We start from the raw sequence: 17,798 nt of genomic DNA, 5'->3' as shown, positions 1-17,798 counted from the left end.
CACAGGTGTTTCATTGTAGCAGCTTTTAGTTTGATCTTGAAATTGGGTAGTGTGAACCCTTCAACTTTGCTCTTTTTCAAAATTGTCTTGGCTATTAGAGGTCCTTTGTCTTTCCATATAAACTTTAGAATATGATTAAGGTTTCTACAAAAAATGCTACCATTGTTGTGTGGTGGCACATGCCTGTAGTCCCAGCCACTCCAGAGGCTGAGGCATGAGAACCACTTGAATTCAGGAGGTGGAGGCTGCAGTGAGCCGAGTGACACTACTGCACTCCAGCTTGGGCAACAGAGTGGGACTCTGTCAAAAAAAAATGCAAAATAGCCTCTATTTCCTATTCCATCTCAGCGGGGAATGTGTGTGAGTGAGGTTTATGTTTATAGTAAAATCTGGACTAATTTAAATAAAATCTGTCATGATACTGTGGATCATTCATTCAGCAACCATTTATTAACCACCAGCTATTTATAGAATACAAAGTATTGGGATATAAAAATTAATAAAAAATCTGTTACTTTTATCATAATCTAAAGCAGGAGTGTCCAATCTTTTGGCTTCCCTGGGCCACATCAGAAGAAAAATTGTCATGGGCCACACACAAAACACACTAATACTAATGATAACTAATGATCTGAAATTTTTAAAAATGCAAAAAAATCTCATAATGTTTTAAGAAAGTTTATGAATTTGTGTTAGACTGCACTCAATACCATCCTGGACTGCATGTGGCCTATGGGCCATGGATTGGACAAGCTAAGCACATAAGGAAGACTGTGACTGGCTAAGCACATAAGGAAGACAGTTGAGTATTTTTTTCCCACCTCAAGATAATTGAGTATGTAACAAATATTCTGCTACAGATATGTACAGGTACAATGGGAGTTTGCTAATAGCTGGTTTAATTGTTATTATTATTATTTTAGAGATGGATCTCGCTATGTTGCCTAGGCTGGAGTGCAGTGGCTATTCACAGGCACGATCCCACTACTGATCAGCACAGGAGTTTTAACCTGCTCTGTTTCCAGCCTCGGCCTGTTCACTCCTCCGTAGGCAACCTGGTGGTCCCCTGCTCCCGGGAGGTCACCATATTGATGCAGATCTTAGTTCAGACACCCGATCAGCATAGTGCACTACAGCCCAGAACTCCTGGACTCAAGCGATTCTCCAGCCTCAGCCTTCTGAGTAGCTGGGACTACAGGTACACACCGCTGTGCCTGGCGGTTTAATTATCTAATTACATAATCTGTTAATTGTAAATGTAGCTTTAACCTATGAACCCTTTATGAATCTGAATCTATACTGCATCACGCAAATCCAGTCGGTTTTGCCTTCATGCTAATTCTCCTGTTTTACTCTCCATGTAATCTCTCTGCTGACAAACTTGTTTCCCTTTCATACGTTCAATGCACTAAATAACCAGAATGAGATTTTAAAAATGTAAATCAAGGGCCTGGTGCAGTGGCTCACGTCTGTAATCCCAGCGCTTTGGGAGGCCGAGGCGGGTGGATCACGAGGTCAAGAGATCAAGACCATCCTGGTCAACATGGTGAAACCCCGTTTCTACTAAAAATACAAAAATTAGCTGGGCATGGTGGCGCGTGCCTGTAATCCCAGCTACTCAGGTGAGTGAGGCAGGAGAATTGCCTGAACCCAGGAGGCAGAGGTTGCGGTGAGCCAAGATCGCACCATTGCATTCCAGCCTGGGTAACAAGAGCGAAACTCCGTCTCAAAAAAAAAAAAAATGTAAATCAGATTAAGGTACTTTCTTGCTTAGAACTGTCCAGTGGTTTCTCGTCATATTAGGATAAAAATCCTTGCCAAGGTTCTGCAAGGCTCATATGACCTTACCCTGCCTCCTTCTCTTCCTTCAGCACTCTCTCACGCTCATCCCGTGTTTTAGCCACAGGAGCACAGTAGATAGTCTTTTTTCTATTCTTTAAACACAGCAAGCCTCTGTGTACAACTGGGCCTTTGCAATTACTGCTCCTGCTTTCTGAAACATTCTGCCTGCAGACCTTCACATAGCTATTCAAAGTTCTATTTAAGTGGCAGTTACTCAGCTTGGCTTTCTTTGGTCACTCAGTCTCCAAGTGTTTCCCCATACCCTTCCAAGTACTTATGACTGCCTGTCATTAGTATATTTATTTTGTCATCTGTCTTCCTCACTATAATGTAAACCATAGGCTTGGGGGGACTTTTCCCTTCTTGTTCACTGTGTACCTCCAAGGTCTGGAACAGTATCTCACATATTCTGGCTGCTCTGAACATATTGGTTGAATGAAAAATAACTGACATAGCTGCTCATAGGCTTATCACTGCTTGAAGTTATGGTTTTCCTGTACTTTGTTATACTTTATTGCCTGTTCCTCCCACTTGCCCTATGAGAGCAGCAACTTGTTTGCCTTGTTTATTTCTGTATCTCTGGAGTCTAGAGCAGTTCTTGGCCTATACCAGGGGTGCTGTCAGTAAATACAGCAGCCTCAACCACAGTTTTGCCTTCACTGGTTTCATTTACTTGAGGTCAATCACAGTCCTAAAATGTTTTTTTTTTTTTTGAGATGGAGTTTCGCTGTTGTTACCCAGACTGGAGTGCAATGGCACTATCTCAGCTCACTGCAACCTCCGCCTTCTGGGTTCAAGCAATTCTCCTGCCTCAGCCTCCCGAGTAGCTGGGATTATAGGCTCACACCACCATGCCCAGCTAATTTTTGTATTTTTAGTAGAGACAGGGTTTCACCTTGTTGACCAGGATGGTCTTGATCTCTTGACCTTGTGATCCACCCGCCTCGGCCTCCCAAAGTTCTGGGATTACAGGTGTGAGCCACCGTGCCTGGCCATCCTAAAATGTTAAATAAAAAATTTCAAAAATAAACAATTCATAAGTTTTAAATAGTGTGCCACTCTTAGTAGTGTAATGAAATCTCCTGCTGTCTGCTTCATCCTGGCTGAGGCATGAATTACCTATCCCTTTGTCCAGCAGCATATCCACTCTGTCTATGCCACCTGCCTGTTAGTCACTCAGTTGCTATCTTATCAGTTATCAGATTGACTGTATCGGTATTGTAGGGCTTGTGTTCAAGTACCCATTATTTTACTTAATAATGGCCCCAAAGTTCAAGAGCAGTGATGCTGGCAATTCCAGTATGCCAAAGAGAAGCCATAAAGTGCTTCCTTTAAGTGAAATGGTCAAAGTTCTTGACTTAAGGCAAGAAAAGAAACCATGTGAGACTGCTAAGATCTATGGTAAAAACCAGTATTTTATCCGTGAAATTGTGAAACAGGAAAAAGGAATTTGGCCAGACGTGGCGGCTCACACCTGTAATCCTAGCACTTTGGGAGGCCGAGGTGGGTGCATCACCTGAGGTCAGGAATTCAAGACCAGCCTTGCCATCATGGTGAAACCCCATCTTAAAAAAAAAAAAGGGAAAAAGGAATTTGTGCTAGTTTTGCTGTTGCAATTCAGACTACAAAAGTTATGGCCACAGTGCCTGATAAATGCTTAATTAACAGGAAAAACGTGGCAGGGCACAGTGGCTCACACCTGTAATCACAGCACTTCGGGAGGCCAAGGTGGGCAGATCACTTGAGGCCAGGAGTTTGAGACTAGCCTGGCCAACATGGTGAAAACCAATCTCTACTAAAAATAAAAAAAATTAGCTGGGCATGGTGGCATGTACCTGTGATCTCAGCTATTCGGGAGGCTGAGGCAGGAGAATCACTTGAATTTGGCAGGTGGAGGTTGCAGTGAGCTGAGATGGTGCCACTGCACTCCAGCCTCGGCGACGGAGTGAAACTCCATCTCAGAAAAACAAAAACAAAAACAAACAACCACAAAAAAGATGGAAAGCATTACATTTATGGGTGGAAGACATTAACAGAAAAGGTGTCCCAACTGATGGTAACGTGTTGAGCCAGAAAGTATTGAGCCTATATGAAGTCTACAGCGAGGGATTCCCTAAAACGAGTGATAGGAAGCCACTTCCTGCAAGTAATGGATACTTACACGAATGCAAGAATAGATTTGGACTGAAAAATATAAAAATCACTGGAGAGCCTGCATCTGTGTCTTCATCTCATCATGTAGGCATTTTATCATTATACATCGTCTCAAGAAGAAGGGTGAGACCGAGGGGAGTGGATCACAAGGTCAAGAGATCAAGACCATCATGGTCAACAAGGTGAAACCCCGTCTCTACTAAAAATATAAAAATTAGCTGGGCATGGTGGTACACACCTGTAGTCCCAGCTACTCGGGAGGCTGAGGCAGGAGAATTGCTTGAACCCAGGAGGCAGAGGTTGCAGTGAGCTGAGATTGCGCCATTGCACTCCAGTCTGGGTAACAACAGTGAAACTCCGTCCCCCCCCAACCAAAAAAAGAAGAAGGGTGAATACAGTACAATAAGATATTTTGAGGCCGGGTGTGGTGGCTCACACCTGTAACCCCAGCACTTTAGGAGGCTGAGGCGGGAAGATCACGAGGTCAGGAGTTCAAGACCAGCCTTGGCCAACATGGTGAAACACTGTTTCTACTAAAAATACAAAACTGAGCCAGGCATGGTGGCGGGCATCTGTAATCCCAGCTACTCAGAAGGCTGATGCAGAAACTGCTTGAACCTGGGAGGCGGAGGTTGAAGTGTGAACCAAGATCACATCACTGCACTCCAGCCTGGGCAACAGCCTGAGCAAGACTGTCTCAAAAAAAAAAAAGATGTTTTGAGACAGAAAGACCACATTTACATAACTTTTATTACAGTATAACTGTTCTGTTTTATTGTTAATCTCCTACTGTGCCTGATTTATAAATTAAGCTTTATCATAGGTATGTATGTATAGGAAAAAACAGTACACGTAGAGTTTGGTACCATCCACCGTGTCAGGCATCAACTTGGGGGTCTTGGAAAGTAGCCCCTGCGAATAAGGTGCACTTCTGTATTTGCTAAATGAAGGGATGGATGAGAAAGGTATCATGTTCACTTTTTAAAGATCTTAAAATCTAGAGAGGAGAGAAACACTGCTGTCGGAGACACTAAACAAAGGACTGTGAAATCTCTGGAGAAATAGACGTCAGGAAGGGAAGGACAAATCGCAACTGTCAAGCAGGAGCATTAGATTAGATTTGTGCTTTGAGATGAAAACTCCTTACAAACACCAAGTCAGGGAATGCAGTGGTTCTAGAGCCGATTCTCAAGAAAATTATACACATGGCAAATACATTCTACAGATATCCAGGTTAAAAGCGTTCAGTAGAGCCTGGTGCAGTGGCTCAGACCCCTAATCCCAGCACTGTGGGAGGCTGAGGCCGGCAGATTGCTTGAGCCTAGGAGTTTGAGACCAGCCTGGGCAACATGGCAAAAACCCCATCTGTATTAAAAATAAAAAAAATTAGCCAAGCCTGGTCGTGCGCGCCTATAATCCCAGATACTCAGGAGGCTGAGGTGGGAGGATCACCTGAGCTCAGAAGGTAGAGGCTGCAGTGAGCTGTGACGATGCCACTGCATTCCAGCCTGAGCGACAGAGTGAGACCCTGTTTCAAAAAATAAAATAAGAAATAATAAAATAAAATAAAATTAGCTGGCCATGTCGGGAAGCAGAGGTGGGAGGACTGCTTAAGCCCAGGAATTCGAGTTTGCAGTGAATTCTATCACACCAATGCACTCCAGCCTGGGCGACAAAGCAGGACCCCAATTCTTTAAAAGAAAAGTATGAATAAATAGTTGTTGACAAATTCCTTGTCACCATTTCTGGAAATAATCGTATGGCAGAGGCCCTGCCCATCTCTTTGATACGTATTGCACTAATGAATTACAATTTCCAGCATGCGTCAGAATTAGGGCCGTGGGGTTTTAAAACATGGACTACAACTCCCGGCATGCCGCTCCGGGTTCGAGGCCCACACGCCCCCGCCAGCCGGGTAAGGGCCTATTAGGGGCGGGTCGGGGCATCTGAGCTGGTTTGACGGGAGGAGCGGCGGCGACGCAGGAGGAGGATGGAGGCGGTGGTGTTTGTCTTTTCTCTCCTTGATTGTTGCGCGCTCATCTTCCTCTCGGTCTACTTCGTATCCTTGCCTGAGGCGGGCAGGGGCCTTGCCGGGGGACAGGGCTGAGGGTGGGCCAGCTGGGAGCCCTGGCAGGTGTGTGGGACGGGGAGGCGCTGGCGGCGGGCGTGCGCTCCCTGGGAGCTGGTTCGGCCGGGGCAGAGGCGCGGGGCCGGAGGCAGGGCGGAGAGGCCGGCTGCCCTACCCGGTGGGCCCTGCTGCCCTGCACCCGCCTGCCCTGCCTGGGTGGCCGGCCGCCCCTCACCCGGGTCCGAGTGGGCCTCTTTGGGCGCGCCCCGGCTCGGCCTGTTCGCCTGCGCTCCGCGGGTCCCAGCGGCGTGCGGACCAGCCCAGCCGGAGGCACGACCGCCCGCGGGAGGGAAGGGTCGCTGTTTTCCTGGGACAGTCCCCGCGCCGTGCTCTTCGTCGGATACTGGGGGGTCCCCAGGGCGGTCGCGTGCCACACTCGGGTGCCAGGACGAGTGCGGGCGATTTGCCTCCTCTTGTTCCTCGGGCAGCGCCCCCGGCACCCGCCCTTTTGTTCAGTCGGGTGTTGGTACTTGCAGGGACCTTTCTCATCTAGGAGTTGACTCATTCACCAGAGGAGCAAAGTCGCTTCCTTTACTGTGTCGTTTCGTACTAAGTGTTGAAAAGGAGTTATTTTAACAGCTATTTACAGAGTGATTATTTTGGTTGTCCCCAGCGGTTGCAGATCTGTAAATTCAATAACTACACGTGTTGTGATTCCCAGTTCTCAGCTTTAACATTTTTTTCTATCGATCCATGTTAAGACTTAAGTATTTTCTGTAGCTGTACACGTTACATTATTCAAGCTGTATTTTCCAGAGCCATAAATGGTTGTTGAATGTAGCACTGCAGTAACTATGTCGGCTACAACTCTTCCCAGCTCTTGACGAAGCATCTAGTCTTAGTTGTTACCCAATGTTGTATTGCACAATCCAGTTTCAAGTAATTAGATATAAGTTAGGAAAAAACGTATGAGGAGCTCGGCATTTCATCTTCGTTTCTTGGAAATCACCTGTACCTGTTTCTGATCGGACGAAACCGTTTGTTTGCTAGAGCATTGAGGCTTTAGGATAGTTGTGCAGAGTGTATGTTCAGGGCAGCTTCATACTTTATTGTGGACTGGCAACCTGTTGTAGTGGAAAGGGACAAAGTTTGGAATCAGGTTTCCCTGCTCAGCTAGTTCTTTGCTATGCAGATTATTTCTCTTAGCCTCAGTTTTCTGATCTTTAAAATGGGAAGTGTTTGTTTCCTAGATATGCATAATGATAATGTTGCTGAGCACCCCAGCACAATGCCTGCCCCATAGCTAATGTTCAGTAAATACTGCTCTGCCTGCCCGGCGCGGTGGCTCACGCCTGTAATCCCAGCACTTTGGGAGGCCGAGGCGGGCAGACCACGACGTCAGGAGTTGGAGACCAGCATGACCAACATGGTGAAACCCTTTCTCTACTAAAAATACAAAAATTAGCTGGGTGTGGGGGCAAATGCCTGTAATCCCAGCTACTCATGATGCTGAGACAGGAGAATTGCTTGAACCCAGTAGGTGGAGGTTACAGTGAGCCGAGATCTGGCCACTGTACTCCAGCCTGGGCATCAGAACAAGACTCTGTCTCAAAAAAAAAAAAAAAAAAAATTGGCCGGGCATGGTGGCTCACGCCTATAATCTGAGCACTTTGGGAGGTTGAGTCAGGTGGATCACGAGGTCAGTAGATGGAGACCATCCTGGTCAACACAGTGAAACCCTGTCTCTACTAAAAATACAAAAATTAGCTGGGCATGGTGGTGCACGCCTGTAGTCCCAGCTACTCGGGAGGCTAAGGCAGGAGAATTGCTTGAACCCAGGAGGCAGAGGTTGTGGTGACCCGAGAGCACGCCATTGCACTCCAGCCTGGGTAACAAGAGCAAAACTCCGTCTCAAAAAAAAAAAAAAAAAAATTGCTCTGCCTTCCTGTTCCCCTCCTCCCCAATTGAGCAGCAGTTTGTACTTTGATGATTTCTAACAACAAGATTTCTGAGTTTTATTAGGTTTAGGGAGCTGATTGAAAGGGCAGCATCACTTGCTTAAGTTTCCATGACCCATGCCCCTCTTGTGATATAAGAAATTAGAGCAAGTTTGTTTAACCCATGGCTCCCAGGCCGCGTGTGGTCCAGGACAGCTTTGAATGTGGCCCAACACAAATCTGTAAACTTTCTTAAAACATTATGATGTTTTTCGGTGATTTTTTTTTAAAGCTTCTCAGCTGTCGTTAGTGTTAGTATATTTTATACATGGCCCAAGACAATTCTTCCAGTGTGACCCAGGGAAGCCAAAAGATTGGACACCTCTGAACTAGAGCTTACACTCAGAAATGAAACTGGGTTTTTTCTTTTTGCAGTTTGGAAAGCCAGGCTTGATAATTTGAAGTAGCCCTGGTTTGCACCAATTTACGCATATAGAGAAATGGTAGGTGGAATGTTTGACTTAGACCTTACATCAAAGTACATTCTGGGGTGTTTTGATGAAATTCAGCATTTGATGAAATTCTGTATTTTAGGATAGTTGCACTAATTTAGGGATAGGAAGTGGAAAATGATCAGGGTAGACTTCATATAGGGTATAAGAATTTTCTTGGACTTTGAACTGTGGACAAAATCTACAGAAAGGGAAAGAGGTGAATATTCAAAATCAGACACTGGCAAAGGTGCAGAGACCTTTGCCAGTGTCTGATTTTGAATATTCACCTGTTTGTGCGTTTCTGGGTGACAGTTAATGTCACCATCTGGAGCACATGGTTGATTTTGGTGGCAGTAAAAGGCTAGGTTGGAAAGACAGGATTACATCAGATTTTGGAGGGCTTGAATGTTAAGGGTTGGAGGGGAAGTCTTTCACTTTTATCCAGCAGGCAATAGAGAGCCATTGAAAAATTTTATTTTCCATAGTTGATTAGGAAGGTGAATCAGCAGAGTGGGTTGGAAACAAGAAAGATTGGAAGATGAAACAGGGATGGGGTCATCTGGATTTCAGAGTGCTAGTTGCAGGCAGGTGAAAGGAGGGAATATGTGAGTAGTATTCAGAAGAAATGATGGCTAGGACCTACTAATGATTGATTACGATGTATGAAACACAAGGCAGAGATAGCTTTCTATATTTTGATCCTGGGCAAATGATACATGTGTCAGTAACAGAAGTAAAAACAAATTGGAGGGAGATCAATTTGTGGAGAAAGTGATGAGTTTGACTTTATTTTATTTATTTATATTTTTTGAGACAGAGTCTTGCTGTGTCACCCAGGCTAGAGTAAAGTAGCACAATCTTGGTTCACTGCAACTTTGGCCTCCCAGGTTTAAGCGATTCTCCTGCCTCCTCCCAAGCAGCTGGGACTACAGGCATGCGCCCCCCACACCCGGCTAATTTTTGTATTTTTAGTAGAGACAGGGTTTCCCTATGTTGGCCAGGCTGGTCTTGAACTCCTGACCTCGTGATCCACCCACCTTGGCCTCCCAAAATGCTGGGATTGCAGGTGTGAGCCACTGCACCGGGCCTATTTTATTTTTATTTTTGGAGACAAATTCTCGCTCATCACCCAGGCTGAAGTACAGTAGTATGATTTTGGCTCACTGCAACCTCTGCCTCCTGTTCAAGGGATCCTCCTGTCTCAGCCTCCCGAGTAGCTGGGATTACAAGTGCCTCTCACCACGTCTGGCTAATTTTTATATTTGTAGTAGAAATGGGGTTTTGCCATGTTGGCCAGGCTGGCTTTTTTTTTTTTTTTTGAAATGGAGTCTTGCTCTGTCACCCAGGCTGGAGTGCAGTGGTGTGATCTCAGCTCATTGCCACCTCCATCTCCCAGGCTCAAGTAATTTTCCTGCCTCAGCCTCCCAAGATGCTGGGATTGCAGGCACTGTAATAAATAAATTGGGGCTGGGATGCGCCACTATGCCTGTACTAATATTAATTTTTTGTATTTTTAGTAGAGACGAAGTTTCTCCAAGTTGGTCAGGCTAGTCTCAAACTCCCAACCTCAGGTGATCCGCCTGCCTGACTCTCCCAAAGTGCTGGGATTATAGGAAATAGCCACTGCCCCTGGCCTATTCACATCTTAAGTCTTCAGAGACATTTTGTGGATATATCATGAACATCATTTTTCTCCTATTTGAAATTCATGGGTTTTTTTTTTTTTTTTTCTTTTGAGATGGAGTCTCGCTCTGTCGCCCAGGCTGGAGTGCAGTGGAGCAATCTTGGCTCACTGCACCCTCTGCCTCCTGGATTCCAGTGATTCTGCTGCCTCAGCCTCCTGAGTAGCTGGGACTCAGGCGCCCACCACCATGCCCAGCTAAATTTCGTATTTTGGAGGAGACAGTTTTGCCACGTTGGCCAGGCTGGTCTTGAACTCCTGACTTCAGGTGATCCGCCCAATTCAACCTCCCCAAAATGTTGAGATCACAGGCGTGAGCCACAACACCTGACAGAAATTCAGGTTTTAAGAATATTTTATTTATTTATTTGAGATAGGGTCTTGCTGTGTCATCCGGGCTGGAATGCCATGGTGTGGTCATAGCTTACTTCAGCCTAGCCCTCCTGGGCTCAAGTGATCTTCCCACCTGAGCCTTCCAAGTAACTGGGACTACCCGCATGTGCCATCACACCCAGCTGATTTTTGTATTTTTCGTAGAGATGGGGTCTTGCCATGAAGCCCAGGTTGGTTTTGAACTCTTTGGCCTCCCAAAGTGCCGGGACTATAGTTGTGAGCCACCATCTCTGGCCTAAAATATTTTTATAGGTTTTTTTTTTTTTTTTTTGAGACAGGGTCTTACTCTGCTGCTCAGATTGGAGCATACTGGTATGATTATAGCTCACTGTAATACGAATCCTGGGCTGTAGGCATCTTGCTGCCTAAGCCTAGCACTGATAGCACTACAGGTACTCATGCCCAGCTAATTAAAAAAAAAAAATTGACCAGGTATGGTAGGTCACACCTGTAATCCCAGCACTTTGGGATACCAGGGCGGGTAGATAACCTGAGGTTGGGAGCTCGAGACCAGCCTGACCAACATGGAGAAACCCCATCTCTACCAAAAATACAAAAAAAATTAGCTGGGCGTGGTGCTGCATGCCTGTAATCCCAGTTACTTGGGAGACTGAGGCAGGAGAATCACTCGAACCTGGGGGCAGAGGTTTCAGTGAGCCAAGATCACACCGTTGCACTCTAGCCTGGTCAACAAGAGCGAAACTCCATCTCAAAAAAACAAAAAAAATTGTAGAAATGGGGGTGAGGTGAGTGTATCACCTGAAGCCAGGAGTTTGAGACCAGCCTGGCTAACATAGTGAAACCCCGTCTCTATTAAAAATACAAAAAATTAGCTGGGTGTGGTGGTGCATGTCTATAATTCCAGTACTTGGAGGCTGAGGCACAAGAATTGCTGGAACCCAGGAGGAGGAGGTTGCAGTGCATTAAAATTGCACCATGGCACTCCAGCCTGTGCAACAGAGATGGAGCCTTGCTGTGTTGCCTAGGCTGATCTTGAACTCCTGGCTTTAGGCGACTCTCTTGCCTCAGCCTCCCAAAGTGCTGGGATATTTTCCATTTTTTTATAGCCATTGTTCTACAAATGAGGAACTCAAACTAGATGTTCTGGTTGGGTCAGATTAGATTTGAGCAAAATAGGATTATCTTGTAAAAATAATTTGTTGAATGAACATAAATGGGAAGATTGAGTTGTCTAATGAGCAAACTTTAGAGAACTCATTTTTTTTCCAAGTCAAATCTAATTCTGCCTTGTAACTGGGATTGCTTTCTGAAACTTAAATAGTTATTATAAAAGAAATATAATACTTCCTTATCTTAATCGTCAGATAATTACGTTGTCTGATTTAGAATGTGATTACATTAACGCTAGATCATGTTGCTCAAAATTAAACAAGGTAAGACATTTCTTTGCTCATTTTCCGGCATTGACGCCAGTTCATTTTCCGGCATTGACGCCAGTTCATTTTCCGTGTTTAAGATCATTATAGATAATATAAAGATTTTTGATTTTAGAGTGCAGACTGTCTCTTATTCATTGGAAATCTGATAGAACTGCTGTGTTTTATAATATTTTAGATCATGAAATTAGACTAGAAGATCTGCATTGAAATTTCGTTTCTTTACATGTTGCTTGGCCCTTGTTTACAGTGGACAGCATCTTTCCTCGGAGTAGGGAAAGGTTCATATGAGGGTATTGCTTTTGCCGTCTCTGTTGGAACTTCCTCCTCCCACTCATGGAAAAAAGCTCAGTCTGTCTTTGGTTGAGTGAAGGAAGACCTTTCTTGGGTGGTTTACTGAGAAATTGATTTTTTTTTTTTTGGTAATGTATGACTCAATTCATTTATTTTTTGAGAGACAGGGTCTTCCAGTGATGCTCAGGCTATTCTTGAATTCCTAGGTTCAAGTGATCTGCCTCAGCCTTCTAAATAGCTGGGACTACAGGCACACACCACCATGCCTAATTAATGTTTTTTGTTTTTGTTTTTGAGAGGGAGTCTCACTGTGTCACCAGGCTGGAGTGTAATGGCACAATCTCGGCTCACTGCAACCTCTGCCTCCCAGGTTCAAGCGATTCTCCTGCCTCAGTCTTCCAAGTAGCTGGGATTACAGGCTCCTGGCATCACACCCAGCTAATTTTTTTGTATTTTTAGTAGAGATGGGGTTTCACCATATTGTCCAGGCTGGTTTTCTTTCTTTCTTTCTTTCTTTATTTTCTTTTTTGATGCTCTGAATCAGCACAAGCTGGTTTTCAAACTCTTGACCTCAAGTGATCCACCTGCCTCAGCTTCCCAAAGTGCTAGGATGATAGGTGTGAGCCACCGTGCCTGGCCACCTGGCTAATTTTTAAATTCTTTTGTAAAGACAGGATCTCGGTATGTGGCATAGACTGGTTTCGAACTCTTGGCCTTGAGCAATCCTGCTGTCTTGGCCTCTGAAAGTGCTGGGATTACAGGTGTCAGCCACCATGCCTGACCTTAGCTCCATATTTTAAAACTTTTCATAAATTTTGTTTGATCGTTTGAGGCAGAGTCTCACTCTGTTGCCCAGGCTGGAGTGCAGTGATGCGATCATGGCTCACTGCAGCCTCAACCTCCCACACTCAAACAATCCTTCCACCTCAGCCTCCCACATAGCTGGGACTACAGGTGTGTGCCACTATACCTGGTTAATTTTTAAAATTTTTTTGTAACGACCAGATCTTTGTGGCCCAGGCTGGTCTGAAATTCCTGGTCTCAAGCAATCTGCCCACCTTGGCCTCCCAAGGTGTTAGGATTACAGGCATGAGCCACTATGCCCAGCCTCATGGAGCTTCTTGAGATAAGGTAAATGGCAATCAAATTGACATCCCTTGGTGGTCTTCTGAATTCCGGCGTTATTCAATTTGGGAAGTGTCATGCCATTTTTATTTCTTATGTTTTTAATATGGTTTTCTCTCTCTTTCTTTTCCTGTCCTCTATAGGGAAGTTTTAGAATCTTTTCTTTATTCTTGGTATTTTGAAATTTTACAGTGCTATATCTCTGTGTACTTTTTAAAAGGCCTTTCTCATTTGTTTTGGATATCTGATAGGCTCTTTCAATACAGGACATTTTCTTGTATTCTTTCTTTGATGTCTCTTCCCCATCTTTTTTCCCTTCTTCTCTTTCTACAACTTCCACTTACTAGACAATTGATCTGCTGGATTAATTGCCAATTTTTCTTTTTTCTTAGTTTTATTCCTATGATTTTTTTTCTGCCCTTTTTATTATTTCCCTTGCTTTTTCTTCTGGATTTTTTTTTTCTCTCTCTCTCTCTCTTTTTTTTTTTTTTTTTGTCTGAGATGGAATTTTTCTCTTGTTGCCCAGGCTGGAGTGCCATGTGCGGTCTCAGCTCACCGCAACCTCTGCCTCCCAGCTCACCTCTGCCTCCCAGGTTCAGGTGATTTTCCTGTCTCAGCCTCCTGAGTAGCTGGAATTACAGGCACGCGCCACTATGCTTAGCTAATTTTCATTTTTAGTGAAGACAGGATTTCACCATGCTATCCAGGCTGGTCTCGAACTCCTAACCTCAGGTGATCTGCCTGCCTCGGTCTCCCAAAGTGCTAGGATTACAGATGTGAGCCACCATGCCCAGCCTTTTTCTTTTTTTTTTTTTTTTTGAGATGGAGTTTCGATCTTGTTGCCCAGATTGGAGTGCAGTGGCGCAATCTCAGCTCACTGCCACCCCCACCTCCCAGGTTCAAGTGATTCTCATGCCTCAGCCTCCCGAGTAGCTGGAGTTGCAGGTGACTGCCACCAGGCCTGGCTAATTTTTGTATTTTTAGTAGAAATGGGGTCTTGCCCTGTTGGCCAGGCTAGTCTTGAACTCTTGACCTCGGGTGATCTGCCTGCCTCAGTCTCCCAAAGTGCTGGGATTATAGGCATGAGCCATCATACCCAGTCTTCTGAATTTTCTAATAAAAGTAACATTTATGTTAAAAATGTTAATTTTTAAGAGCTTTATATTTTCTTGGTTTATGTTTGACTCCTAGTTCTCTGAGAATACTGATTATAGTATTTTTCTATTTTTTATTAAAGATAGGGTCTTCTTCTCTCATCCAGGTTGAAGTACAATGGCATACTCATACCTAATTGCAGCCTGGAATTTCTAGACTTAAGGGATCCTCCCACCTTAGCCTCCCAAGTAGCTGGAACTGCAGGTGTGCGCCACCATGCCTGGCTGATTACCGTATTTTTGAAATTTTCTTCTGCTTCCTGTATTATATCTGTTTCCATCAAGTTCTTTTCCTTTTTTTCCCCCCTCTGTCTTTCATTTTGGAGGCTTTCTTCAAGTTTCTGATATATGACTGCCTATTCATATTTAAGGGGAAAGCCCTAAAATGCTCATTGAAAGCTCATTGGCTGGTCTAGATTTGTTGACTGGTAGACTTACTTCCCTGAAGGGTGATTGGTATCTACCTGGACTTTTGTTGGGGTACCTGAATGGCAGTTATTTTTGAGTCATTTACTTTACAGAAGAATTCTCCAAACTCCTACATGGAGGATATGAGTCTAGTGCCTAAGTGCTGAGAACAAATTCGGGGAAGGGCATATTATTAAGGAGGAAAGAGACGCAAAACAGAGGACTTGGTTGAAAGTTAGTAAACCAAGCATAATAAGGTTAAGTCTCACTTCCTGAAATGTATTTCAGGCCGGGTGTAGTGGCTGACACCTTTAATCCCAGAACTGTGGGAGACCGAGGAGGGAGAATCACTTGAGCTCAGGAGTTCGAGACCAGCCCTGGTAACATAGGGAGACTTCCTCTTTACAAAATTAAAACAAGAGAGAGAGAGAAAAAATAAAGAAACATGTTTCAGGTCTGTGTCTGTGTGAAACAAAGATGATTGCAGCCTACAGCAAGGAATGCAAAGACTGAAGGGTACAGCTTTAGGACTGTAATATGGCTTGGAGAATATTAGTAGTATTCATCAGCTGACATTTTATTCAGTGCCTACTTTGCATGTGGCTTACATGTTATTTCATCTAATTCTTTACAACAACTTTGTGAGATAGGTAGTATGTGTATTTTATAGATGAAAACATTGTGGCTTACAGAGGGTAACTTTTCCCAAGATTACAGAGCTAATAAATAGGACATAGATAACTTTGTAGCTCATGCTTGTAAGAAGTATGCAATCAACTAGAACTTTCCAATATGTAATATGCATTTTAAAAAGTATAACCAAGTTGATTGCAAATTAGGTTTATGGCCCAGAAAAATCTCTACTTCTTTATTTTACCAAAATAGTATCCAAAATCTAAATGCAAGAGTTTATATTGTGTGTATGTGTGTGTGTGTTTGAGACAGAGTCTCGCTCTGTGTGTGTGTGTGTGTGTGTGCGCGCACGTGTGTTTTCTTTGAGACATTCTCGCTCTGTATCCCAGGCTGGAGTGCTGGTACGATCTCAGCTCACTGCAACCTCCGCCTCCCAGGTCCTGGTTCAAGCAATTCTCCTGCCTTGGCCTCCTGAGTAGCTGGTATTACAGGCACGTGCCACCATGCCCAGCAAATTTTTTTGTATTTTTAGTAGATATGGGGTTTCACCATGTTGGCCAGGCTGGTCTTGACTTCCTGACCTCGTGATCCGCCTGTCTCAGCCTTCCAAAGTACTGGGATTGCAGGCGTGAGCCACTGCGCCTGGCTGGCTTACACTATAGTGTTCTGCTACTATTTAACTGTGTAACCTTGGGCAATTTCCCTAACCACTCTGAGTTTTGATTTCCTCATTTCTGAAAGGGAGGCATGCCAGTTTCCTCCATTAAAGGTTAACTTCCACTAAAAGAAGTTAACTTTAATTAAAAATCTGTACTCACAGGAAAGGAAGGCTGTTGGTGAATTGAGAACCCTGCCATGAAAGCTGTTGATGCATGGAACTAGAATTTTACACAGTCAACAGAGATCATAGGGAAGGGCATGGAGCTCTGTAAAGCCGATGGCCAGGATTCTGGCATTCTGGTTCATGATCGTATTTGGTCAACTTTGAGCTATTATAGTAAGCGTTTACATGTTTTTTTCTCTGAATATGAACTGGTTTCCTAGGGATTCTGGAGATTGGAAAATGTGTAAGGTTGCTATTCTGATTAGAAAGGCAACATGTGTACGGATGTCGACCATCGCAAATTAGAGCTAGAGGCTTTGGCATAGATACCAGAATAGGAAATAAACAGGACTCTGTTTTTTTTTCTCTAGTTCTCATTCAAGCCTGCTTAATGAACGAACCTAAGCCTTTGCTTAGGATACAAAGTAATTAAAATTTAAGTGCTTTATTTTTAAGCTATGCCCTGATGTATTTGCATGGGATACAAAGTTATAGCAGTATGCAAATCTGGGACACGTGAGTCTAAAAAGAATCTTGAAACAGTAGCTTGTAAATTCTCTGTACATTCATTGATTTAGTTTCAAATAACATGTCCAGTCAGGAAGGACATAGCAATGAGATGTAATACTGTGTTCTTCCATTGCAGTGGGTAATTCCAGAATTGATTGGCCATACCGTTGTCACTGTATTAATGCTCATTTCATTGCACTGGTTCATCTTCCTTCTCAACTTACCTGTTGCCACTTGGAATATATATCGGTGAGTATAGTTTGTTTCATTTGGTGTCAAGGCAGTTTAAAAAATTTTTTAAATCGTGTTTTTTTTAAGACAGGCTCTCGCTCTAGCACCCAGGCTGGAGCGTAGTGGTGCGATGTATCTTGTCTCACTGCAGTTTCCACCGCAGTTCAAGTGATTCTCCCACCTCGGCCTCGCGAGTAGCTGGGACTACAGGTCCCATGCCTGGCTAATTCTTGTGTTTTTAGTAGAGACGGGGTTTAACCATGTTGGCCAGGCTGGTCTTGAACTCCTGACCTCAAGTGATTCTCCTGCCTTAGCCTCCCCAAGTGCTGAGATTCTTTACAGGTGGGAGCCACTGTGCGTGGCCAAAAAAAGGTTTTTAATAGGTTTTTTTTTTTAGAGACGGAGTCTCACTCTGTCACTCAGGCCAGAGTGCAGTTGTTCAATCTTGGCTCAGTGCAAACTTCACCTCCCAGGTTCAAGCCATTCTCCTGCCTCAGCCTCTCCAGTAGTTAGGATTCAGGTGGCCGCCACAATGCCTGGCTAATTTTTGTATTTTTAGTAGATGGGGTTTCACCATTTTGGCCAGGCTTGTCTCAAACTTCCGACCTCAAGCAATCCGCCCACCTCAGCCTCCCAAAGTGTTGGGATTATAGG

General features: G+C 44.3%; 1 protein-coding gene across 6 annotated transcripts in view; it reads left to right on the top strand.

Moving 5' to 3' along the window:
* The window catches only part of CNIH4 (cornichon family member 4), a 54,821-nt gene that overhangs the window by 18,737 nt on the left and 18,286 nt on the right, over nucleotides 1-17,798 (top strand). For 2 of the 6 annotated variants that reach the window (XM_035281445.3, XM_078356442.1), the window contains one exon: nucleotides 17,050-17,162. In XM_035281445.3, coding sequence (XP_035137336.2) covers nucleotides 17,050-17,162 — 113 coding nt within the window. Of the gene's footprint in view, nucleotides 1-5,829; nucleotides 5,912-5,949; nucleotides 6,131-7,906; nucleotides 8,505-11,894; nucleotides 11,964-17,049; nucleotides 17,163-17,798 lie in introns of those variants that run through there. The other 4 variants (XM_002760471.7, XM_035281443.3, XM_054248027.2 and 1 more) reach the window with 4 other exon arrangements.

This window comes from Callithrix jacchus, chromosome 19 (assembly GCF_049354715.1).
Source record: "Callithrix jacchus isolate 240 chromosome 19, calJac240_pri, whole genome shotgun sequence".
In the NCBI taxonomy this organism is placed as follows: Eukaryota; Metazoa; Chordata; class Mammalia; order Primates; family Cebidae; genus Callithrix; species Callithrix jacchus.
This window is presented reverse-complemented; position numbering and strand designations above follow the sequence as displayed.